The sequence below is a fragment of the Aulostomus chinensis genome, chromosome 9 (genome assembly GCF_037954235.1).
Source record: "Aulostomus chinensis isolate RoL2024-O1b breed Wild chromosome 9, RoL_Achi_v1.0, whole genome shotgun sequence".
NCBI classification, from domain to species: Eukaryota; Metazoa; Chordata; class Actinopteri; order Syngnathiformes; family Aulostomidae; genus Aulostomus; species Aulostomus chinensis.
Genome location: NC_141328.1, coordinates 6,598,475 through 6,624,320, shown reverse-complemented (window position 1 = coordinate 6,624,320; position 25,846 = coordinate 6,598,475). Strand labels below are relative to the sequence as shown.

The following is a 25,846-nucleotide window of genomic DNA, read 5'->3' as shown; positions in this document are numbered from 1 at the left end:
ATTAGCTTGCAGTGTTTTATGTGTGTGTGTGTGTGTGTGTGTGTGTGTGTGTGTGTGTGTGTGTGTGTGTGTGTGCGCGTGTGTGTGTGTGTGTGTGTGTGTGTGTGTGTATATGAGGCTCTTTGTTCGTTTTGTCAAGTCTTAAAAATACCTGCAACTGACAGGAAGTCAATTGAATGTCACAAAAACCAAGTGGCCTTTAAAACACAAGATAACCAATAAATTTTCATCAATGACATTTCTAGGACAGGTTTTATAAGCAATGTATCATTCTGCTAAGAAGTGTATCTTCCTCCCCATCTGTTTAAATGAAAAAGTTCTAGTGTTGTGAAGTGTTGACAACACCTTTTAGAGTTGGCAAAATAACTATTTGGATTCATTAATTGTAGGAAATAAATCACATATTCAAATTTAACATGATTAAATGTGCTCTGGGTAATCATCGACCTTCATAGTGGACACCAACAATAAACCACTAGATGCAACATACATCGCCTGTTTTTAGTTTAGTAGAAATTTAAAAAATGATGACAATAAGACACATTGTGCTCAAGTTAATTCTTAAGTTAAATTTTATATGAATCTTAAAGAAGTACAGAACAAGCAGTACTCAAAGCTTCTTTTTTCCATCAGTTCGTAAACGCAGCATCTGAAACATGCTGCCAATTTGAATAAAAAAAATTCCAGCAACAATCTTTGACAGGAACGGCTGGCAAAGTGCTGCTTTCAGAAACTCCTGGGAAATTTTCATATTTCGTGATAGAGATACAACGTTATTGTTGACACCTTATACTCAATAACCAAGTGTGTCACCTCGATGGTAAATAGTTACTGCTGTTTTTTGATTGATATCGTCAATATTATTGTGTGTCCATGTTCATACCGTAAACTTTAAAGATAAAACATTTCAGTTTACGGATTTTTAACCTGTCCGAACAAAACCTCCTGCACTTACTCTCTAGTCATTAGATACAATCAGAGGAAATTATTATTTGTCCTTTTCGTTTGGCGAACAAAACCGCATATCAGCGGCAACCCGTGACTTAACTTTGGCTGATATGTGTCCGACTTTGGATGCGCACCTGAAGGCAGCAGTAGTTAACCGCCCCCGCTGCTGCTGCTACAGGAGCAGAAAAGGAGAAGAAGAAGAAGAACAAGAAGCTGACGCCGAAGCGTCAGACTGTGGGCTGAGTTTGTCCAGCCTGGCTTCACATTTCAAGCAAGTCAACGGGGCTTTGTTTCATCGTGGCTTATCTATTGAAATCACACCCTAAAGTACAGGCGTCAGGAACGACCCAGGTAACATTTAGAAAAAGTTGAATAGTCCGCGAGCAGAGAGGAGGAGGAGGAGGAAGAGGAGAGTGGAAGTGAAGAGGATTCTGAAGTTGACACTTGGCTGTCATGTTTTGGACTTGTTGAATCGGCTGCGTGCTCAACACTGGAGCCCGTGTGGGCAGCGTGCAAGGAAGAGGTAGGATATAAAACACTCCTCATATAATTTGCATTCTGTTTTAATTTATGTTTTTCCGGTGACTAATTTACTTTACACAGCGATGTTTTGCTGGTGTTAGCATACAGGGGCGCGTTTATAGCATGGCTAACATCACCACTCGGCAAGGGACATTCAAGGTAAAGTTAGACCGTTTTTGTGTGACTTTCGCCGAGTTTTGTTTTGTTTTCTACATAGTGCAACAACAAAGATCTCGTCTGGTTTGATGGAGTCGTTGCTTTGTCCTCTACAGTCAGTTTCATTCTGTTTAGTAATTACAGTGGTGGAAAAAAGTTTTCCGACAACCCATGCATTTGTGAAATATTGCATTGAGACGCAGTCCAAGGACTTAAAGTGCAATTTCTTTTACTTCAGTCACAGCCAAAATACGAGAAAAAAATCCTTAAAAAAAAAGACATTAAAAACTTAAAATTGATTGGTTTCATAAAAATACATAAGGAATTTTGAGTATTGGGTCATTTTGCTACCAGTGATCCATTAATGAAGGTCATCCTTTTTATTAAAAGACAGAATTGTTGTTGCAGTGCTTCTTGTCTATTTGAAGCCAGCACATTTGAAAGTTCCTCAAAGACAAAAATGGCTAAATCAAGGAATCTAATGCGGGAAACACTTCTGGAGGTACAGATTCTCAGCCATGAAGGGTACAGCTGCAGCCAGATTCCCAGGGAGTGCAGATGCAGTCCTTCGACAGCTGGAGACACAGCAGTAATGCAGAGGAACCAACAGCTTTGAGGAAAAACCAAGACCTGGGTATCCAAGGGTTTATTCAGCAAGAAATGACCGCATACTGATCCGCATGTGCAGGGAAAACTGCCGAATGACATCGCAGGAGCTTCAACAGCAGTGGTCAAACCATGCTGGTGTCCAGTGTTTCACCTGCACTGTACGTGGCAAACGTTTAGATCATGGCTGAAGGTCCCTCAAGGCTGTGAGGAAGCCCCTGATCAATGACAGAGGTTAGCTCGGTGCCGTTGGGCCCAAGCACTCAAGAACTGGACAGCCAGGAACTGGAGGAAGATACTGTGGTCAGATGAATCAAGTTTCCAGCTTTATCTTCCTCCTGCTAGTGTGAGGGTATACAGAAGGCCAGGCGAAGCATTATCTCCAGCATGTACATTACCTACTGTCAAGCATGGTGGAGGCAGTATCATGGTTTATTTTTCCAAACCCACATACTCCCTTCTGCACGTGCGCTGTTCCGTCGAGATCATAACTGGATGTTTCAACAAGATAATGCCCCTTGCCACACATCCAGAGCCAGTAGAACTTGGCTTCAGGGGCACAGTATCCAGGTCTTGGTGTGGCCAACTCAGTCCCCAGACATGAGCCCCATTGAAAATCTGTAGTGGATTATCAAAAGGTCTGCTTCAAAGTGTACCCCAAAGAATTTAGAAGAATTAAAAGCAGTAATTCAAGAAGAATGGGACAAGATTACGCCTCAACAGTGTGAAAGGCTCGTGGGGAACATGCCAGCCAGGATTAGAACTCTACTGCGTGCTCATGGCAAGACTACTAAATATTAATTTGATGATGATTTGTTTTTGTTTTTTTTGTTCAGTTTTGCACACATTTCTCTGTTATTTGTTGACTTTTATACTGAAAATGTAGAGAACTGACATATTCAAACTGTCAAGAATATATTAATTTTTCTTGTAAGCAATAAACAAAAAGAATACCATTTATTTTGAGTCCGTGTAATGCAGCAACACCTTTAGAAACAAAAAAAAAAATGGATAACATTTGAGATTGTGTAAAGTTTTAAGGGCGTCTGAAGACTTTTTTCCGACACTGTACTTCCATTTATTTTTTCCCCTCTGATGCCAGGCTCTTCTCTATCACAATGAGGAAGTGATGGTACAGTGATGGCAGAGCTGGAGATAGACCAGTCCAACCTTCCTCGTGTCCAGGAGGGTATGCACACACACACACACACACACACACACATAAACCCACACACTGAACCAGCAAAATTTTGCAAGATGTATTGAGAAGGAACCATGCAACTAGAAGAATGTGTGCGGAAAGTATGTGGAGAGTTAGCTATGCTTGTTCCGGTCCTGCTGAAAAGTTGTTTTTGTAGGCTCTTGTGAAGAGGTCAGAGGTCAGGGTCAGCTGTGGGGCTGCAGACATGGAGCCAGTTGGTATCAAGTGTTTATTTCAAGGACAGCTCAGTACGGCAGCTACTATGAACAGACTTGCATACTTGTAATTTTTTTCTTTTGTAAAAAAAAAGTAAATGTAAAGTGGTTTTTTTTTTTAGACTTTGTAACTTACAACAACACAGACTCAAACCCATTTCATATTTGTTCCCTGGAATAATATATGCAGGCATTGGGATACAAACAACAATTTTGAATGAGGAAAAAAATAACTGTCTGCAAACTTCTGATGGTGAAAGCAATGTTTGTACCGGGGGGGATGTGCACATGAAGAGTCAGTTGTCTCATTGGGATTCTAACACAACCCCCAGTTAATTTTATCTGCTTGTATATAAGCATGAAGTCCTTCACAGTTCAGGATGGTCTACGCTGTGGTCACGGTGCTGAGTGTCGACTCAGTCTTTGGCATGTCTATGTTAATGAATGGGATAGAAATAGGTCTGCATGTCTTTTATCAAGGGAGATAATTCTGCACTCCACCCTTGTTTCCACACACAAAGGGCACAGTGTGCAGTTTTGCACTTTCATGCTTTATTAAGCAGAGACCAGAGCACAAACAAAGCCAGTAATGGCTGCTATAAACTGCTCATTTAGACAGCAGCAGTATGGAAATTGATTTTTTCCACTCGTCATCTATTTTAACCAGAGAAATTTCTCAAACAGTACCGCTGTCACCCCTCATGGGGTGAGGCTGTTTCACTTATCCTCCCATCGTGGGTGTTTTCCCAAGGGTCACAGTGCCCCGTGTCCCACTTCTGCTTCATTTTCCTCCCCATCACAAGGCCAAGTCAACTTTCTTTGTTTGCCTGCCCCTCTTATCAGTTCCTGTTTTGTCCCTCCTCTGGCTGTTCCTGATATAGCCTGATGTGCCGAGGGAATTCAGCCCTCAGAGGAATTCCCCCCCACCACCACCTAATTTCACTCTCGCCAACAGACCCAGACTGTCATTACCCCTCACCTCTCCTTTGTTCTTCATAACAACCTGGTTCAGTTCTTGAGCTGGACAGCCCGGTGCTTATGTACAACAGGCAGGATGAACACACACTCTTTGTGGTGAAATCTTTCTGCAGAAAGCAGTGAGCAGGAGGAGAGAACAGACCAGGAAGAAGGAGGAGGAGGAGGAGGAGGAGAGAGAGAGGGTTTGTGGGTGGTTGGTGGGGGATTTTGGCTGAAAATAGAACCCTTGTCATTTTCTCCTTTTGCCAGTTTCTTTGTCTGGAAGGCACTTGTCACTGCTGCAATCCTCTGAAGACGAAGGAGAAATATCTCAATCTGTTGGTACCCAGATGCCTGCAATTATCTACTTCATCATGGCTGTCAGTATTCCAATTATTGGTTTGTGGAAGTTTTACAGCTCTTCCACTCAAAAAATGTTACGTTAACTGAAGGGAAAAATATTGTCGCTTTGCTTTTTTTCATTTTCTTTGCTTGCCACTAGCAAGAAGGAATACACAAACTCAAAAAACTTTCAAAAAATTTCGCAACGCGTCTATTAAATTGTTGAGTGGAAGTTGTGATTGTCCATGAGATATCTTTTCTTTTGGGTAATCTACTTAAATGTGGTTGTTTTGTATTTGGTGACCTGTATCACGGTAGATTTTGAAATGGATTTTTTTCATGTGCACTTGTTCTATAACAGTTTAAATGGACTAAAATGAGACAAAAAATTTCCAGCTATTTCTTCTTTGACTAAAAAAAAGACTAAAATGAACAATAATCACATGACTGAAATCTGGTTAAAGCTAACGTGCATTTAGTCATAAGACTAAAACTAAATCAAAAACTCTGCAAAAAATTCGGGGGAGACATGAAATCAAGGACGATTTTTATAGAGATTCAATTTAATAAAGAAAACATGATCAAGGGCTGCACGGTGGTGCAGTGGTTAGCACTGTGGCCTCACAGCAAGAAGGAGCCGGGTTCGAGTCCCGGTTCTCTCCAGGTACTCCGGCTTCCTCCCACCATCCAAAGACGTGCAATTTGGGGACGAGGCTGAGTGAATTCTCTAAATTGACCGTAGGACCCCCCCCCCGCAAAATGAACAAGGGCATTTGGCTAAAACTGCATAAAAAGTACTGGAATGAATACTTGTTTCAGAGAATACGGGATCTTTTTTTTAAAGTGAATATGAACCCTGCTGTGGGCTGCTGCACACTTCCCTGATAATAGTTGACCCCAGTTCACTGTTAACATCTCTACCCTCCTGGATCTTTGATTTACTGTCCTCTGTAGAACCAGACTCAGGCCTCACATGATGCCCGCATTAAGAAGCTCCCAGTAGGACTCCCTTAAAGATTAAGAAAACACACTCAGCCTGGACTCAAACAAGTGTGTGTTTTCACTGTAGAAGGGCTGTACCCATCAAAACCTGTTAAGCAATTCCACACATTCTCCTTGTCCCTCCCCTACAACCTTAATCTGACTGTAGATGGAAAAACAAGTTAACCAGCAATGCAGACACACCCACTCTGTCACCCCCCCCACCCCCCTACTTTCATTCAGTAGTCTCGGCTCTGGATTTAGACTTAAGAGTCAAAGTCATGTTTTGAACTGTCACTTTGTTCTGTTGGATTAAAACCGAAGCTTTTGACTTAATCCCTCCTCGCTGACAGACTGGACACATAAGGGCACGTTGGAGATCCATTTAGTGGATCGGCTCTTAAGCTCAGCGACAGGTGTAAGTAGTAATGCATGTCTGCCTTGGTATGGGTTAACTCTGGCTGCAGACTTAGGAAGTCATTTATGGTGTAAACAGACCCTTTCATAGCTTGGTCTTGTCGGGAGGATTTCCATGAACTTTGACCGTTGAGCCCTCTAGACACAGCAGACCCCCCGCCGCTGCCAGTTTTAAGGAAATTGAATAGTTTCATTTAATTTGACTTAGGAATAGTTCCAGACGCCCGTTTGTCTCACTTCCCTATTTACAGAACGAGACAAAGAGGAGAGACATCCTCTCTGACACACTCAGAACCAATTCTGTAAATACTGAAATTTAAATTTGAATTGTTAGAGCATGCTCAAGCGTGGTGGAGCGAAAATGACTCAGACATCCTATGTCAATACGTGACTTTACACATAGCAGCCCAAATCCTGTGGAATAGCCCATAATTCCATTTTGCAATATAACTACACAGATTGGGACTGGCGTTTCACAGACCATAGCCCCAATTTGTTCCTCTTGCAATTAAATTTATGGCCTACAATTGGTTCTTGCCCTCTTTAACCAGTAGTTCCTTCTTCCAAGTGATTAAAAAGCTCTACTGAAACCTCAAATGGCCAATTTAGACAAATCCCTAGCAGTGTGTTCACTAACAGCACAGTTTACATCTGATACTGGATTATTTGGCCTGATTCCATTTAGAGGTCGAAAAGTTTTGTTTTTTTTCAATATATAGACTGAAATTCGTTTATACATTTAGCAAAAATTACTTATAGAAAAGTGTACTTATTATGTATTAACGTATAGATTAAGAGTAAAAGTGGTTCTTAGGGAATATCACTGTAGCTGTAGCTTTTTTTGGAAAACAAATGTGAATTTCTATGAAAATCCCTACGCCGTGATTTCTGTTTGGATCTGTGTCACACAAAGATGTTTTCTTAAATCTGTAGAATATGATTTGTAGGCAAGACCTCGCTCCAGCATCACACTATTACTTTCAGTAGTTATTGTACCTCTGTCCAATTTGAAATACACAGTAAAACCATATTACAATTTTGATTTATTGCGCATTTCTAAAATATATGAATATATGAGCAGCAAATTAATTGGCTTATTTCAACACAATACTGTTGTAGTTCTTCTCTACATATAACAAGGCATGTATGAGAAACTGATCATATTTTTAAAATATAAATAGCTGTCATAATCGTGTGCATCACCGTCCTACATGCCAAGACTGATATAGCTGTGAGGGGCTGATATTTGCTGTGTTTTATCAGATGGGCTGTAATTCACCAAAAATAATTGAAGCATTTCAGAGTGTTTGCACTATTTCAGGACTATAAAATGTAATATATCCATTGCCTATAGCTGGGTTAAGAGCTTAGACAGAACATATGGCATTTATATGTATCAAGTCAGCCATTAAACAGAGTGCTTTGTGTTAAGCGCACGGGTGTAAATGTAGCCGCTCTTGTCTCTCCAGACGTGGAACAGTCTGCTCGGCCTAGATCAGCGGGGGATTAGTAGCAGGACAGGTGTTTTTAATTGGCCCTGCCTCTGGCTCAGGCTGGCTCTGCACTAAAGCTAAATCTCCTCACAAATGCTGTCTGCTATCCTGCTTCTGGACAGCACCATTGGGAGAAGCCAGACTCACTAGGTTTCCTGATGAAAATGAATGTGATTGTGTTGTGTTGTCAGAGAGCTATGTGTCTGCGCCTCAGAGAGGGGAAAATATTTATTTTTTAAAATATGTTTGACTTTTAACGGGCATTGAATAATGTTTTCTCATGTGGGACTCTCTGAAACACTCAGCATTTTTATAGATGAGATTAACTATCTACAAACTCTGAAGCAATTATTATTTATGTGTTACTCCAAAGATTGCACTGGGAGTTGTGGTGTTCTCTAACTCGTGAAGTCTTAATGTTGATGTAGCCCCTCACCGTTAAGTCAGTTTTCCTCCTTGCCTTGCCATTTTTAACCTTTTTTTTTTTTCTTTATGGAACAGTTTGTTTGCATGATCGTCTATGAAAGCTCCTATCTTTGTTAGCTTCCTGACAAAAAAAGGAGAGAAGTAAAGAAGTGATAATGACATGAAACTGATATGTTATCACTGTATCCAACAGCAAGTGACCAGACTCTGGGGTCATGGATGCTTAGTTTGCAGAAGCGATAAGAATAACCACACAGAGATGTGCACAAAAGCTCTTCGTTAAAGCCTTTGTAGGTGCAACGGGTGGACAGATTCCACTCTGTTTACAGTACATTAGAACTGCAGTGTGCTGATTTTGTATTTTAATTTGTTAATTATAGTAAACACATCTGTTCAACAAAAACAACATGCATGTACGTAACCTTTGTTGAATCTTTCCCATCTTCAATGATGTGGATAAAAAAACCCACTTCATCACTATTTATGGAACCGAATTATGGGGGGAAAATTACGAAAATATTGTTAATACAAACATAATTCACTTTAGTTTATCCGTATCGGCTTTACAGTTCTTCGATGCTTCATTATATCAGGTCTTAACAGTATACCGACTCACTTTGCTCAGCTTATGCTGAAATGAGTATGACAATCAGACCTTCATCCTCCAGAATTTAATTGATTCTTTTCAAAATGGCTGAAAGAAATTGTCTCGTGCTCTCGCCCGCTCGCTTGCTCTCTCTCTCGCTCTCACTCACTCTCTCTCGCTGCTTCTCCTAGAGGAGCTTAATAATTATGGTCGCTTGCATGTTTCTCTGGAACACTGTTAAAAATATAAAAAGCTCTCTCTTAAAATGACCATCATAACAGGATACCAGTGAGTTCATGGCAGTGGAGTGACTGGCTGCTCCTCAGACTTTATTTGTGTTAGGGAAGCAGCCATCGTAATCCTGCTGAACCGAAGATCTCCACAATCTCTCTCTTTAGGCCTTCCAGAAAGAAAATCTGCTCTTGATTTGGATGGAGCCTTGAGAGCCATTCAAGATGGATGAAATATTGCTTTTGTAATTATAAAGATTGAAAACCTACTGTATTATTGGTGCGCATTGGTATTTCCCCTCAATGCTCACTGCGGCACTTGCAAATGTTACTGTGCAACGTTGCATTTTTATTGTCTTGTCTTTCAGTGTGCCAGTGTTTTGCTGTTTTGGAGGATGGCGTGCTGGCACACAGCCTGCAGGAGCAGGAAAGTAAGTACAAAGCTACCGAGTGACCTCATAAAATGGCGTGAATGCCGTGTTCGGCCTCGTGTGAAAGAGATATCTCGGTAACTCCTTGAGGGAATTCCATCAAATTTGATGCAGACTCAAGGATGAATTGATTTGATTTTTGTGGTCAGTGGTCAAGGTCACTGTGACGGCACACTAGATGTTTGTTGGCCATAACGTCGTATGACGGAATTCCTCACAAATGTGCAATGGTATTAAATAATGACGTGATGACTCTTTTTACCCTGAGGGTTCACGTGGCATCATAATGTTCTGCAAAAATACTTTACTAGCCCATGTGCTCATCACCCACTGAGGGAATGATGATGAGTTCCATTTAGCCCAAACAACAGAGAGATTCCTTTTATTAAACCCCTTTTTAAGTCTGCAGTTCTTCCTCTGGATTATGAGTTTGGACAAACATGGTTGCAAACTGCAACTGGACTAGTTGGTTGGCAGAGGCATACAAACACGAGGCGTTGTGCATATTCTCTCCCGGTCTGCGTGGGTTTTCTGTGGATGCTCTGGCTTCCTCCCACTGACCACAAACGTGCCAGTTAGATCAACTGGTGACTCTGAATCGTCCAAGTATGCATGTTCATCTTTTTGATAAACTGGTGACAGCTGGGATTGGCTCCTGCTCCCATGACCCTGAAAACAAATCCTGCAATGTCCCACATAAAGATTATTCCACATTATGATTCTTTTAAACTGTACCTTAAAGTAATATACAGAGCCATTACTGTGTCTTGATGCTGTTATTGTGATAAAAAGTACATATACTGTCATCCATCCCAAATCAGTGAATTTAGGAATCTCCTAACATTCCTCGTCTTATCTTTTTCTCTCTGCATTCCCCTTTTAGTTGAGCAGTACTATAGCACCAACATCCAGAAGAACCAGCTAGTGCAGAATGACATCCGTATAGCCAAGAGGCTGCAGGATGAGGAGGATCAGCGGCGGGCCCAGCAGAACGCCCTACTGAGACAGACCTCCAGACAAATGTGGGAGACCATTCCTCATAAAAACACACCGCAGCACAGCTCACACTCTGACCTAACAGCATTCTATGTCAAACACATCCCTCTGCTGATGTACAGTTATTCACTTGTTGGTAGTTTTATGATTCAAAAGTCACAAGCGTTCTCCTCTCCCATGGCTGTTCCATAGAGAGGAGGAGGACTTTGAGTACGCCCGTGTAATTCAAGAGGAGATCCAGCTGCGTGCTGAGGAGGCCTGGAGGAGGGAGCAGGATGATGAGGTAGGCACAAAAGGAAATTCTGTCTTTATCGTGTTTACTTTCATTGAAACCAGTGTTTTAAAAACCTAGAAATTTGAGGGGTAAATTTTACTCCTCAGTCATGTGGATTTTCCGTCTGTGTACCACAGTGGATGTGCAGTAGTGATGTGCTGTAGACACATACCTACACCATAGTCTACAGCTACCGTTGAAATCAAGATTTAAGGATTTAAAGCTTTAAACCTCTTTATATTTATATGCAAATTGTGCGGTCTCTGGTAGTGTTGAAACAGATAGCTTTGCCACTTTTTGAAGATCCCAGAATGCTGTAGTATCGCGTATCCTATACATAACAATTATTTCTTAGTTTCTGAAAACCCTGTTCAGACTTTGCCATTGTGGAATAATGTGTGTATTGGTGGAGGTGAATTGGTTATAGGATTATTCTTTGACATGAATATTGTGAAAAACTTGAAATAGTCTGGAAAATGTTCTGAACACACTGTAAAGACTCACTTATATGAATTAGGGTTGCCAAAATATTAGGAACACCTCAGAAGAGTTCAGGTACATAACAGTTGGATCTTTAAAACAAAACATGAGGGGAGGGGCTTTCACATTATAATGCATCACATAGACCTGATAAAGCAAGTGAACGATCCTGGAAACATGGTCAAAAACAAATGTTCCTCTCACTCACTTGTAGATTTTTTTTTTAATTTTTTTTTTTTTTAATGGAAAATGTGAACGTAAGCTCACCTGGAAACTGAAAGCTGTCCTGGCTTGTAAGAACTCTCGTGTGACAGCAGATTTGATGAAGCAAAATAATTTGATGGATTTGTTCCTGAAAGAAGAATAAGTTCTTTCCCGTGGGTGTCAAATTTCTGTCAGTAACCAGATCGGAGCGAGATGTAGTGTGGGCAAGTTCAGCAGAAATTTGGACCATAAGAGCACTTGCGTGTTGAAACATGTGTTTGTTGGAGCAGCAAAAAAGGGATCAAAATGCCCTAAAATCATTTCAACTCTCTGACAATTGTAATGACTTAATTGTAATGACTTATTCAACTCCATAAGTGTTCAAAACGGTACAACTTTTGAAGGAAGATTTATCAAAGATTCTTTTGTGTGCACCGTGTGTAGAAGTAAGAGGAGAAACCGTGGCAAACTCAGACTTGTCTGGCTCTTGGGACCTACTTGATAATCATTTAATTACCTGACTGGTACCAGCAGGTCAGAGAGTAGCGTATGGATCATTTTGCTCTCCTAGGACCAACTGAGTCCATAATGAATGGGGGTTTCAGACAAAGTGCTGCTCTGGGCCTCCGATGTATCCACTGTGCCATAAGAGGCTTGTATGTACTAAGTCGGCAGCGAAGCAGAAACACAACCTGTCGCACTCATCCGGATGATACAGTTGCTCTGCTGGTTCAAGATTCATAAACTTTATTTATTACAGAGGGGTTCATCCAGTCTTTATACAGCATGCACATGTGTAGCCTGCTTTGAATGTGCTCACCTGGCACAAGTGAAATCTTTTCTGCGCAGCTTGAGAAAGAGGCAGATTAAGTACATATATCATCTAAATATAGTTTTCAAGCGCAGCAGTGTGTCAGCCTCCATTTGATTATCCTGTCCTACTCTATTCTATCCTGGGGAGAAAAAGCCAGCACTGCCACAAATCTCCCAGCTGGTCCAGTGGAGCAGTTTGCGTCACAAGGCTACTCCAGCATAATATTTTCCTTTTACACTGCAGTTTCCTTTCTAGAGAAGGCTGCCTTTGACAGGGTTATAAAAGTTCCTTGTTTGAAGGATGTGGGGTTTCTAAAGGGGTGCAGTGTTCTGTAAGAAGTATTCAAAGTACCTTAAGTTTCTACGTTCAGTTACATATAAATACCTCCTTCACTTATTAGGTTACAGGTCACGCAAGGTAACTCAGCACATGGAACTCAAATATAAATTCCTTTGTGGCTATTTATTTTTGAGCATTGATGATGGGATCCATTTAAGAACTGTTAAGTCTCCTTTCCTTAATAACCAGCTAATCAAAGGTGTTCATTAAATATATGGCTCCCTGTTGATAGTGCCTTTAATTAAAGAACAGAAGGTGTCAGGCTGTGCAGTTTAAAATGCCAGATCCCTGTGGCACTCCACACCTAACCTGCTGTGGTAAGCTGCTAATTGTCTACTGATGCAGGAAAAGCTGCTGACACACACTCTGATTGTGATGCAAAATGAGCTGTGCTGGCTTTTGGTTATGATTAATGTGGCATGTGCAGCTTACAGAGATATTTTATAGAATTCTCTTATAGTATTTTCTGATTTATAGGGAACAATAACAGCATCTCTTTTCAGAGATGTGTTAAGGGAGCTCTCCTTCAGCTAACCGACAAGTATTGCAGCTCTAGCCAGGCCTGGCATTCTCCAGTGACAAGGTGTTACATCAAGTGAAACAGTCCTATTGACCTGACTGTTGTGTTTTTCTGGACCAGAGTGCACACTGAAGGAGGTGACAATCTAGCTTCCCTTGAGTGTATGTTCTGAGTTTCCACTGACAACCCACAACCCTACCTAAGACACTTAGTTTGGGCACCTCAAGTCATCTTTGCATTTACTATCACAATGTCAGATCACTTCAGAGGAGCACTTGACAAGTAGATGAAAATTCTCCCGTTGACATAAAAAGCAGTCAACTCCAAACAAGGCCTGCAATATCGGTTCACATACATTCTTGTTACAACTAGAGCATAGAGCAATATGTGGTCAAATACAAGACAGAAGCAAAACCATGAATCATAGCTGGCAAACAGCATTAATACACATTTTCATGAAGCTGTTGTCTCTGGTGGGGCTTCATGACTGTGGTCCACGATTTGTTGCCATCTGCTGGTTTAAAACATCACTGCACACAAGATTGCCCAAATTTTTGCTCTTCGGGTCAGTGTTGTTCGTTTGCGAGAGTGAGCTGGTGTTTTAAAAGGCTTTATTATGGTACGAGGGTATCAAGACTCATCGTTATTGTTTTGTTTTTATAACAGAAGAAATGTATCCATTACCCAACAACAGTACAATATTTTGTCTTCACAATATCAGTATTATGGTTATCACGTCATATTCTGACTACTCTCTTCGGTGCAATAACATTACACTCAACCATCCAGCTGCTCATGCATCACACGCTTTACTACCTGCTGCAACTGTAATAACTGTTGAGTGCACAAATCTAAATGTAAATGTGTATCTCTTTTTTTATTTTTATCCTATTTTACTCTTTTTTTTAATTCTATTTATATATTGAACCTTAAGTACTTTTTATTCTATGTGGCCTTGCACTATAAGGGAAGCTCCAATCTCGTTATACTTGTTTAATGACAATAAAAACTGATTCTGATTGAAATGAGCCTAAGGGATGGGCAAGTATCCATTCAAAGATGCATCAAGGTTCATTTATGAATGATGTGTTTGTGGATATAGGAAAAGTTATAATTGATTGTTCAAAAATGTTATAATTTTCCTCGAACTCACACTAAAGTGATATTTCTTTCATTCCGAAAACGTACAAAAATAGAACAATAAGACAGATGAGATCATTAAATCCACTCTCGACATCTGAACCTTATTTTATGGCCCTTTGTCTTTTTTCATTTTAAAGTTTGACAAATTTGAAATGACGGCTGATGTTATTGAAGAGGCAAAAGCTTTGAATCAGTTTTTTGACCCAAGACAAAATGGCTGAGCAGGTCAGCAGACACCAGGAGAGAGTAAAATTGTCAGACTAACACGTTGTTGTTTGGTTTTTTCACAAAATGAGATGCATCAGTATTTGAGATGGATTCCTGGCTCCTTATCATCGAATTGTGATAGTTCAATTGTCCCACCTCTACTAATGACCCAAATATATAAATGTGACCTAATTATTGACAAAGAATACCATGTTAGGATTGAGACATTCTAACAGAGCCATTTGTAAAAGTTTACTTGTCTTTTTGCGTATTTGACAGACCATAACCTCATAACTTTTCTTTCTAAAAATCCCTGTTGGTGATTCCTGGGTTTCTAAAACAAACAAGTCATCAGGATGTGTCTCTCTCCACAGGAAATAGCAAAACGAATGCAGGAAGAAGAAGAGCAGAAGATCAGGAGAGGAAGCAGAGGGCAGGGGGACCCCTGTGAAGGTGCACTTTAGTCATTCTCTATAGTGTTTTACTACACGTCTGCATTTATATTATAATGTTAGTCAGCAACTCTGTACATGGGCTGTGAAATTCTTTTCAGGACATTCTTAAAGATGCATTGTTTTCTAACAGACTTTATATTTCCCGTGTATTTCTGGAGATGAGCAGAAATGCTTTTGTTACAATTAAAGTAGGACCTGATGCTTTTCTTCGCTGCTTGTTTGTTGTACTAATGTCATCCTTCTCAGATATTTGTCAAACAGCTTTTGCATTTTTATCTCCGTGTGTTGCGTTGTTAGTCCGTCGCATGCATGTACCATGTTGCTTCTCAGTTTGTTTTTAGTTCTATGACACACTTGCATCTAAAACATTTACATATAAATGTGATAAAGACTCATATTTAAGTGACATGCATGTATTTGCAAAGGTATGTTAAGTCATCATTAACTGCTCGTGTCTAGTACTCGCTAACAGCCTCACCCACCCTCCCTGCTTTTGTGTTTGCATGTTTGGCATGACTAAAGGCAGCGCCAGTGGTCTTGCACCGCCATCACCAAACCAGCATACACTCAACTACCCTGATCAAGGAGAGATGCAGTACTCCTTTACCACCACCAGGTGGCAATGTTCTACCTCTCACAACGATTCAGACGTGAATGGGCCTCAGGCTGACTCCCCCACTAGGGTAGCTGATCAAGAAAACACAACTTCATGGTCAAATGAAGGGCACACATTTTCCATTAATGAATTACGGGAGTGTTTGAGTGCAGATTCAGAGGACTCGGACACAGTTTTCTCTGAACTGTTCTCTGTCGGGTCCCAGAGAATGAATGAAAGGATGAACACGGCACCTCAACGACAAGCATCGTTCCATCAGCCTCAGGAGAGGACCTACAGAAGCCTTTACAATCACAGGAGCTTCAGAGACGAGCGAGGAGGCTGGGAAAAGTATTCTGAAAATGGTGACTCAGATAGGAGGGGGCTTAGGAATCGTAGAGCGGAATATGGGACGTGGAATCAGAGCAGTGATCCAAACAGAGACTCTAGATTTGTCGAATTAAGAGAAAGGTGCAGTCGAAGTGAATCTGTCAGGCAACATGACAGGAGTAGACCCAGAGATTTGGAGAGGTCCTGGACCTACAGGGACAACCCTGACAAACACGTCCGCTTTCAGGACGATGCCAGAAGCTCTAACAGGCATCAAGCTGGAAGCAGGCACGTATGGGAGATGCTAGGCCACGTTCTCAGAGAGAGGGGTGTACCAGTCACTTTTGGCAGCAATGGGGCGCCACTGAAAATAAGTCCTCAAAGCAGAGACAGCCAGGTGCTTCACAGGAGTGAGGTTTCCTGCGGCGACTCCCTACCACATCAGAGAGTCTTCCAGAGAGCTGCCACAACCAGGCACAGTTTCCATGGAGATATCAGGGAAAGGAGGAGATATTCACACCGAGAGAACAGTGGGAGAGATCACAGAGTAGACCGAGACAGGCACTGCAATAATTCAGTGCATGATGGAGAGGTTTATGAGATTAGTAGTAGAGACTCATTTCTGGCAGACGGAGAAAGGCGGGGCAGTAGAACATGGCGAGAGCACAGATATACCAGTAATGATGAGAGGGAAGGGAATACAAATAATTGCAGGGTCAAGAGGACAACAAGCGTACTCCGGCCCAGGACTATTGAAGAAAGTTTAAGCTCCGAGGAGGAGCAGGATGTGGAGAGGAGAGTAGAGCGACCCCATCGCAGAACCCCCCAGCGTAGCCACAGCCTCAGCAGCAGCAGGGCCTCAACCAGAGATAGGTCAAGGCACATGGCAGCAGGTACTGTAACTGCAGCCAACTCCGATCTACAGAGGGACATATTTCCAAAGCTCCCTGCCTGTCTCTGCTCCTCTCATCTTCCCTCAATCCACATCAAATCTGGACAAATTTTGGTTGTAGCTGTGCTGTGGGGTCTCTTAACTGAAGTTGGACATTTTCCTATTTCTGTCACTTTGTTTATCCTTAAAATGAACATCTGTGTGTGTGCGTCTAATCTTATCTTAATCCTCATCTATTTTTCAGTCTTGGTGTAGTCAGATAAGAAATGGTACAAGGTTCTTTTAGAAAGCGAGAAACTTGCCTTCCATGCTGCATCCTCTTCTTCTGGTGTGATTTTAAATGTCATCAGCCTTCGTGTGATTAAGCCTTTATCTCTGTACATTTGTGTGATGTAGATTTCTGTTTTGTTTTTTTTTATGATCTGTTTGTTTGTTGCCTGTTCATTTCTGACACTTTCTAAATCCCCACCCCCCACCCCAGGAGCGTCACTGCAGCCAGAGCTGGGGGATACAAGCCTGGACCTGGGAGAATTACAGCAGGTCCTCCAGGATGAAGAACTGGCCCGCAAGTTGCAGGAGGAAGAGGAAAAGCAGTTAAATAAGGTCAGGGAGCAAAGAATTTATCATGACACACTGATTTAAGAGTGAAGAAGGATCAGTTTCTCTTTTCATGAATTTCCTTCTCTGACAGTTACTGTCTTGTTCACACAGAACTCCCAGCCCTCTCCTCGTAGTTCTTACCCTGAGGGGGACTTCAGGGTAGCACAAGTGGCTCAGGATGAGGTACAACAATGTGACTGATGTTTTAACGGCACTCGTGTCTCGAGTGTTCCACGTTCATCTGTGAAATTATACCTTCCCTCGCCCCAGGAAATTGCACGTTTTATGCAAAAGCAAGAAATTAAGACAAAACGAAGATCTCGTGAGTTTGAGGGACCCGCATCATGGCGAGAGCACAGAGCAATGATCAACCATCACGACAGAAGAGCTGCGAGAGAGAGACAGGTAATATTGACTGACAGTTTCATTTTCTAAACACTCTTTATACTTGTCTACTCTTTAACTACGCAGGCTTTGGGAGATTCCCTCTTGGGTGGCCTTGGTGTCTGTGTTTCTCTTTTAGCAAATAAATTTCCCCAAATCTCTGAGGAAATTGTTTACTCTTCCCTCCATTGCTTTAGGTCCAACGAGAGAGGCTGGACTCTGAGGGTCTTCCGTCCCCCACTGAGGACTGTTCCCCAGAGAACCTGCCCCCCAGCCCCACCTCCACAATACCGTAATTACCTCTGCTTGGATTTATCTGGACTTTATGGAGTCTGTCTGTGTTGACTTGCTGCTACTGTGTTTACAGGCAATCCCAGCAGATCAGAAACATAGCAGAGGAGCTTGACCCAACCTTCCAGGCCAGGAGGCAAGGCACAGATATCCTCCGAATGGGACAAGCCGGTATTGTAAACAGGACAAATGGTGTTCAAAATGAAACATTGAAAACAATAAGTGGATACTCACATCCTCTTCCTCCGATATAGGCCCCAACTGTCAGTCCCTTCCTGTGCCCCACTCTGGATTACATGACTTCCTCGAGGAGCCGACTTTCATCCCTCCCACTAAACGTCCAACAGACAAATCTGGACGTGCAAAACCCAAAGACAAGAAGGAAAATTGTAAGCAACAGTAATCTCCGACTGGATTCTCTTGGACTGCAGTATTAGTTATTTTATAACACTAAATCTGAGCTCAGTCCGTAGTCCTCCTACGTTACGGTTCTCTGTACTGTCTGCCCCTACCAGCGCTTTAGACCAGTAGAACACTAAGAAAAGATCAAGAAGAAACTCACTGAAAATGATGGTTTGATTCAGTGAACTGTCAAAGGGAATTCTGATGTTTGTGGTCGTTTTTGTTTGAATTCGTCAGAGATTAATTTAATTGTATTTGTAACTTGTATTTGTCTTCATTTAGTTGAGCAGTATCCAGAATGTTGGATTTGACTAAAAACCATCAGGGATTTCTGCACACCCCAAGTCAGACACCAGCAGCCTTAGTTTCACTTCAGCTCAGTCTAAATGGGCAGTAACATCTTAGATCTTTTTTATATGCATTTGGAGTACACATCTGAGCTGTACTCATGTTATTGTGATTACTATCTTTTGAGGGAAAACACTATTCTTAGGAAATGCTGGCACAGAGGGAGACGTTGATGAATGGAAAAGTTACCCTGATGTATTTTGAAATAACAAGATTAACATCTTCCAAACAAACGCAACTTGGCCATGTTTTTCGTCACTGATGTCTTACTCACTGCTTGAGCACAGCCTACTCGTCCCACGTACATTAATATTGTGATAAACTCTGAACCCCAGTGATGCCGTTCCAGATGAGCCACATCCTCTTTTTTTTTTTTTTTTTTTTCCAGGGCTGTTAGGCAGGAATCCAACTGTTCTTGCGATGGTGCAGTGACAATCAGATGAACTTATTTAAACCTCATTGACTGTACACAGAAACACTAATCACAATATGTCAAACTGGGGATTTTTGAGATTTTTTTTTTTTTTTTTAGGATGACCTCCTGGAAGAAACAATTATATTCCAGTTCAAGGCACCACTGTTTTTCATAGCTCTTAGTCAGCACCGGAGACAGGAGTCATTGTCATATGATGACGTCTTAGTCAGCTTCATTCACTGACTGGAGCTTTTGAGATGGGGTTAAAAGCTCCATAAAGCCAGTACGTGGAGCCTTAGGGGTTAGTAGGGCTGGGTATGGAACTTTGTGTGGCCTCGTTACGGTGGAGTATCAAGAGATGTCCTGTCATTTAATACCAAATTGTTTCTAATGACTTTTTTTTATGTTGTAAAACTGTACTTTTAAGTGGAAAAATGTAAACGTGTTGAAACAAAAACAAGGTGAAATGGATCAATTGCGTTTTGGTAAATGGGTTTATCTTCTTTTATAAAGATCACCTAGAATTCTATTTGTGTTGTGAAATATAAGATTATGACTAAAAGTCAAACCAAAGATTTTTTTAATGGAATGTATTTTCATTTTGTTTAAATGAATTTGAATCGGTATTGAAACCGGTATAAGGTACCGTACCGGTTTGGAGAACTCGTGAGTGATACCCAGCCCTACTATCGAGTTTATATATTTACTCATTACTCATACTTACATTACTCATATTTTCATTTCACTCATATTTTGTTGCAAATCCCAATCATGTTTTTGTCAATTTTGCTTACTAGGTTTTTTTTTCCAAAGCAACTGACTACAATTATAATTTGTGTTGCAAGGACAAACTTCCCACACATGTAACCGTCCGGTGGACTGTTTTTCTGTGCTTGTTTTTGTACATTTATATTATTATTATAATTATTATTATTATTATTATTACTCTGCAGGTTAAATTTCTTTTTCTTGAATGTGTTTTGTGTTTGGTTTTTTCCTTTAAAAATGAAATATACAAGTCTTTTTGGCAAAGAACGAGAGTGAGTTCTGTTAAAAAAGCAGTAATCCTGAAACTTTTTTAATTGTGACTTGAAATTGTATAACAGTCAGACATGAAAGAAAGTACATTTAACACCAACATACATAGCTCATGTGCAGTGATGGGGCAGAATAAGGACAACGCTAAATGTTCAAAATAAACACAGGGCAGAAAGTTCAATTCACGTCCAACACATCAGAAGCACAAACCATTTATCAGGTAACTGCTGACCGGTGAAATAAAGTGCTGTGGTTAATCAAGACTGTAACTGTCACTCATATCAAGCTGTGCTATATCTGCTTTGCTGTCTTACAACGGACGTCATCTTTGAATGACTGGTATGAATTCACTGATGCAGTCATACGTGTGGGCCAGCGTTTTCACCGCAAAGCCCACACAGCACAACAGTTACATTTTCCATTTCAACAAACTCTTGCACCAGCCACACTGACAAAAAAAAAAAAAAATTCCACTTGGTCTGATGTAGCTGCCTACGCTGTTGTGCTATGAATTAAAACAAACAAACAAAAACAAAACGCCATGGAGATATACCGGAGGTTTCTTTAAGACTGTTGAACCTTGATGGATGAGAGCTTTTTGTGCCCAACACAGCTGCCAAGTATATAACAGGTCACTTGGAGAATTTCCTCATGACACATTTTGATATCTCGAAGATCAATGTGCAAAAGACATGACTCACTAGCAAGTCATTCTCCATAAATATTTATCAAGGGGGGAACTGGCTTTGTTTTCCTACCCCTACTTGCTCAAGAAGCACGTCCCAGCTTGTTTAAGGAATGCTGTAAATCTAAGTGTAAGCCTCCTCAAACAAAACAGACCAAGTTTTCCGGAGGTCTCTGGCGCTGAATATGTGTTGTAGTATTACCAATTGAAATAGAAAAACTTTGCGTACTATCAAGACCAACAATTCCTCCAAGGAAAAGTACAGTGTGTAAGCTGGCCTCGTTTCCTCTTGTTCCTCATCCCCTCACAAAGTTCCCACAACGGCTCACTATTTACAATAATTTTCATTATTGGTGAAAAATAATCAAGAAAATCTGGAAAATGCTCGTTACGATTCCACAAATACAAACTTATCAGTGACACAAAGAAGAAAAAAAAAATCCAGTGTTGGTCTATCTTACTTGAAAAAAGACGATTAAGTGATTAATCAATGAAAAAAAATAAAATTGGTAATTTTTAAAAATCAAATAAACAAATAAAAATTGTCACAGCTCAATAACATACACACACGTTAAAATAATAAACCAAAATGTGTAACTCAGGTACACGTTTAAATAAAAAAGAATCTCTTCACATATCAAAACACCCTGTCACCTCTAAAAAGCACGATTGATCTCACGCTGCTGTGACGTGACAGAGGTTTTGAGGGTTTTACTTTCAGACGTCGCTTCATGCCCACCTGCACTGTACACACACACAAACACACTAATGCACTTGCTTAGACGTATAAGTATCAGAGGGGCCATAATCCCTCGCGCAAAACATGTTAGCTAGTCTAAATGTACTAAAGTTAGATGTGTTTAGGACACCACATTTACTGTGAGCTAAAATTTGATCCCACTCATGTCTGTTTTAGGCCTACTCCTCTAATTCAAATGAAGGGGAAAGCCCAGCTTCACAGCCTATGCACTTTGATTTACATACTGAATAGACTGTACATCCCTCAGAGTTCCCCCTCCTCCCTTGCAAATTTTTTCATGAAAAGTAATGGTAATCCCGGTGCAATAGTTCAGGGAAACCTGGTTTACCTGACCTAACAAGACCTGATCTTAACACAGCTAGAATAAACTTGTAGGACTCTTCCATTCAGGCTCAAGCAAATACGTCTTCCCTACATGAAACTTAACACAATTAGTGATCCAATCTTATTTAGGATGGAGTGTTTTAGCAAAACTTTAACAGGCTTTGTTCATTTGTTGTTGTTTTTTAAGTAGCCATCCAGTTCTTTTCCGCTCATGAAATAAGCTGGTCTCCAGAGTCCTGGGACTCCAGTGACTCTGTGCTCCTTCCCTGCTCCTGCTGGGCTTCATGAAAGCTGCACTCAATAGGGATTAATGTCCTGGGATCATCTAAAGAAGATAAAAGTCAAACACAAATTGAGTAGTTGTTTAGTGCAGTTGCATTCATGTAGCACGATCAGAAGAACAGATGGACCCCGTCACCTGACAAGCACAGTAGAAATTACCTGTTGGTGTTCTTATTATTGGAATTTTAGTTTTCTGCTTTTTCATCTTCTTCCTTTTCTCGGCTGATATTTTCACGGTCACGATGGCGATGGCGATGGTGATGATGAAAAAGGCCATCAGAGCTGCACTTATGAGCACAGACAGAACCGAAGGCCACGCCTGTTCTTGATCTGATGCAAAAAGACATGACATTAAACTTCAAGTAAACGTAAAGATGACGCCGCACAAGCATATGCTAGAGGAGAAATTCACCTCTTACTTGGTTTCTGAAGACTTCGTGAAACGTTGACACATTTGATGTCGCTGAAAGCGTCACCTTTGACCACCATACTTTGATCTGGATCATGGCACCTTGTTAAAATAGAAGAACTCATGTAATCAGGTCTTTTCTGATCATGACTGATGTACAGGTATTCGGTGAGTCTCACTTGGTACTCCAGGGTTTACACTTCTGATGAATTTGATCATTGAAGGTTCCATCAGGACATGGTCTGCAGGTTCCTGTGACAGACAGCTCAACTGACTTCCTTATCCATAAATCTGATGCGTGTGTGTGTGTGTGTGTTTGAGTGTTCCGTAGTCACACTCATTTTTACCTTTACTTACGTTTCTCTGTCGGTTCCTCGCCTTTGCCACACTTTTGAACACAGAAGGAACATTTGTCATCACCACATTTCAGTCCGACTCTACAACCGCACACCGTGTCTGTTGTAGCTGTGCACTGTTCCTTTAAGACTTGAGCCCCTACGCAAACAAAGGAATAAAAAGAATGCTGAAATACCGCAGATTTTGTGATTGCTGTTCAGACTGTAGCACACAATGGATAAAATGTCCTTGCAACCAGTCGGCTCTACTAACCCACACACTGAGTACATCTGGAACATATGTAGTCTTTGGATTTCACTGTGAAGGTTCCAGCCTCACAAGGAGTACACAGTTCTTTTGGATCCGCACCACAGGGAGTGACTAAGCGGTTTCCTGCAAACACACAAGACAATTCCTTGTAAAATGTGATGAAAGAACACAAGTTAGTCAATGTTTTATTTTACAGGAGCTAATAATTGCAAACAGAAAATGTTCTGGAAACAGTTCTAGCAGATTTACAGTTCTCAACCCAATACAAAGGTTTTGGATCATGAAACCAAGCACAATTATAGGATATCTGACAGTTTCGGAGTATTAGATTTGCATCATCCATGCCTTTTTTCTTTGTTGTGGTATTAGCTGAAAACCACCGAAACTGTATTTGGTTACATGCAACCACCAAGGAGGAACTCCCAAATGCTGGATTATATTTTGTACATTCTCTCTCTCACACACACACACACACACACACACACACACACACACACACACACACACACACACACACACACACACACACACACACACAGAGGTTTGTGTAGCTATCCTTATTTGGACATTCCATTGACTTCCATTCATGTGAATATCCTAACCCAAACCCTAATCCTAATCCTAATCCTAACCCTAACCAATTGATGCCTGACCTCAACCTCAAGTTAACTGCAATTAACACCGTCACTCTAACTTGGACCAGGTGTTCATAGATAAAGTTCTGCCGCATTAGGACCGGTCTTTGGTCCCCACCAGGACTAGGAGTCCTGATAAGGTTAGTGTTTATACCAGAAAAGGTCTCCAAAAGATAACAAAAACCAAGTACACACACACACACACACACACACACACACACACACACACGTGGCTCTGGGTTGAAATGGATCTGACATGGGTTCCTAACTGTGCTGTTGTAGTACTCTCTCTGTTATCAATAAATGAAGTTAATGTGTTAATGACTTACTGACATCAAGAGGGGACGAGGCTAATATATCCCAGCAGCCTTCGGATGAGAGGCGGGGTTCACCCTGGACAGGTCGCCAGTCCATGGCAGGGCCAACATATATAGACAGACAACCATTCACACTCACAGCCACGCCTACAGTCAATTTAGAGTATAAATTCACCTCTTCCCCTCTTGATGTCTTTGGTCTGTGGGCAGAAGCCGGAGTACCAGAGAGAACCCACACAGGTACAGGGAGAACATGGAGACTAGACACACAGAAAGATCCCGTGCTCCAGCCGGGGCTCGAACCCTGAACCTTCTCGCTGTGACAACAGTGCTAACCACTGCACCACCGTGCTGCCCATTTCTCGCATTTGAGCTGACAAAAATTAAAGTCTCCTAAAAAAACAAACAAACCCTCCAGCCCAGTTTAAGAGTAGTAAAAACAAATTTGTCTATCGATCCCTGAGGGAGGGAACGGAGGGTTAATTGTTCATAATGTAGGTGCTACTATTCAAGTGCAGCAAATGTATAAGACATCATAATAAAACAGACATTTGTTGTTTTTGTTTAGAAAAAAAAAAGAAAAAGAACTGTCAAAAATTTCTCAATGAAACATTAAGGTGACACTATCTGCCCCATCACTCACCTGGATGACAGGCGTCACAGCAAACGTCCGTCCCCCTGTACGTCCATCTCATGCAGCCATGGTCAGTCTGTTCCAAACTGCTCAGACAGCCATGGATGAGAAGAGGGATAAAGATCCCTAACAACATCATCGCCATAATGTTGTTAAAATAATCCGATCCCAGGTGTCTATGTCTTCGCTCTAAAATGGTCTTTCACCTTGTCTTTTCTCTAAATTTACTATTATAATCCTCAACATTCTGCTCCACCTTTAATCTGTACACAACTAAAGGCAGCCAGCTGTGTGTGCTTTTCATAGTGGGGTTTTTTTTTCTCTCTTTTGGGGGCGTGTCTTGTTCATCGAGTCAAGTGAGGGAAATCCCATGACAGGAGGTGTCTTACATATCAAAAACATTTAAAGGTCATTTTAGTCTCTACAATGTCTTCTTCCATTCAGTGAGAATCAGTATACTGCCAGACTGGTTAGTATAGAGTTATAATTGTTGTACAACCGTCCTTTTTTTTTTTTTTTTTTTTTTTTTAAAGGAGTACTACCAACTACTTTGGGTGGTACTTGCTATTCTCACTTTGCTGATCCTGTGAACTTCTTATCAGTTCCAGTTAACAGCCTCACGTGGCTGACATCCAAGACAGACTTAGTGGGTTTTATTACAGAGACTTATTGTTGTACACTTTTTTCTTTCATGTGGAAATGATTTTACTATCACTATTGTTCAGTTTAGTCACGTTTTAGTATCGATAGTAGAGACATATGACATATTAATGTCGATAAGTAAAAGATATTTACTTCTTCCTCTATCCGTCCGTTGTCTTCCGTTTATTCCTGTTAAGAGTCGCGGGGGGGCTGGAGCCTATCCCAGCATCTACGGGCGAGAGGCGAGGTTCACCCTGGACAGGTCGCCAGTCCATCACAGGGCCAAAATGGAGAGACAAACAACCATTCACACT

At 41.2% G+C, this 25,846-nt stretch overlaps 2 protein-coding genes across 4 annotated transcripts; one reads left to right on the top strand and one right to left on the bottom strand.

Moving 5' to 3' along the window:
* Nucleotides 1–1,147: 1,147 nt before the first annotated feature.
* Nucleotides 1,148–20,495, top strand: ccdc187 (coiled-coil domain containing 187). Of its 2 annotated transcripts, XM_086213424.1 has the most exons (13): nt 1,148–1,471; nt 3,335–3,421; nt 9,449–9,511; nt 10,395–10,533; nt 10,700–10,790; nt 14,863–14,941; nt 15,466–16,761; nt 17,242–17,363; nt 17,472–17,543; nt 17,631–17,765; nt 17,942–18,036; nt 18,112–18,206; nt 18,290–20,495. In XM_086213424.1, the coding sequence occupies exons 2-13, from the start codon at nt 3,373–3,375 to the stop codon at nt 18,436–18,438; spliced, it is 2,385 nt and encodes a 794-aa protein (XP_086069550.1). In that variant the 5' UTR covers nt 1,148–1,471; nt 3,335–3,372; the 3' UTR covers nt 18,439–20,495. The 2 variants fall into 2 exon arrangements, with proteins under 2 accessions (XP_086069550.1, XP_086069551.1); XM_086213425.1 differs by lacking the exon at nt 15,466–16,761.
* Nucleotides 20,149–25,368, bottom strand: tnfrsf9a (tumor necrosis factor receptor superfamily, member 9a). 2 transcript variants are annotated; one of them, XM_086213428.1, is made up of 7 exons: nt 24,900–25,368; nt 23,308–23,427; nt 23,056–23,193; nt 22,878–22,950; nt 22,702–22,800; nt 22,449–22,619; nt 20,149–22,332 (listed from the first exon to the last, which is right to left on the bottom strand). In XM_086213428.1, exons 1-6 carry the CDS (start codon nt 25,033–25,035, stop codon nt 22,475–22,477), a joined length of 711 nt encoding a protein of 236 aa, XP_086069554.1. In that variant the 5' UTR covers nt 25,036–25,368; the 3' UTR covers nt 20,149–22,332; nt 22,449–22,474. The 2 variants fall into 2 exon arrangements, with proteins under 2 accessions (XP_086069554.1, XP_086069553.1); XM_086213427.1 differs by having other exon boundaries at nt 20,151–22,332; nt 22,709–22,800; nt 24,900–25,360.
* Between the last annotated feature and the right edge of the window lie 478 nt (nt 25,369–25,846).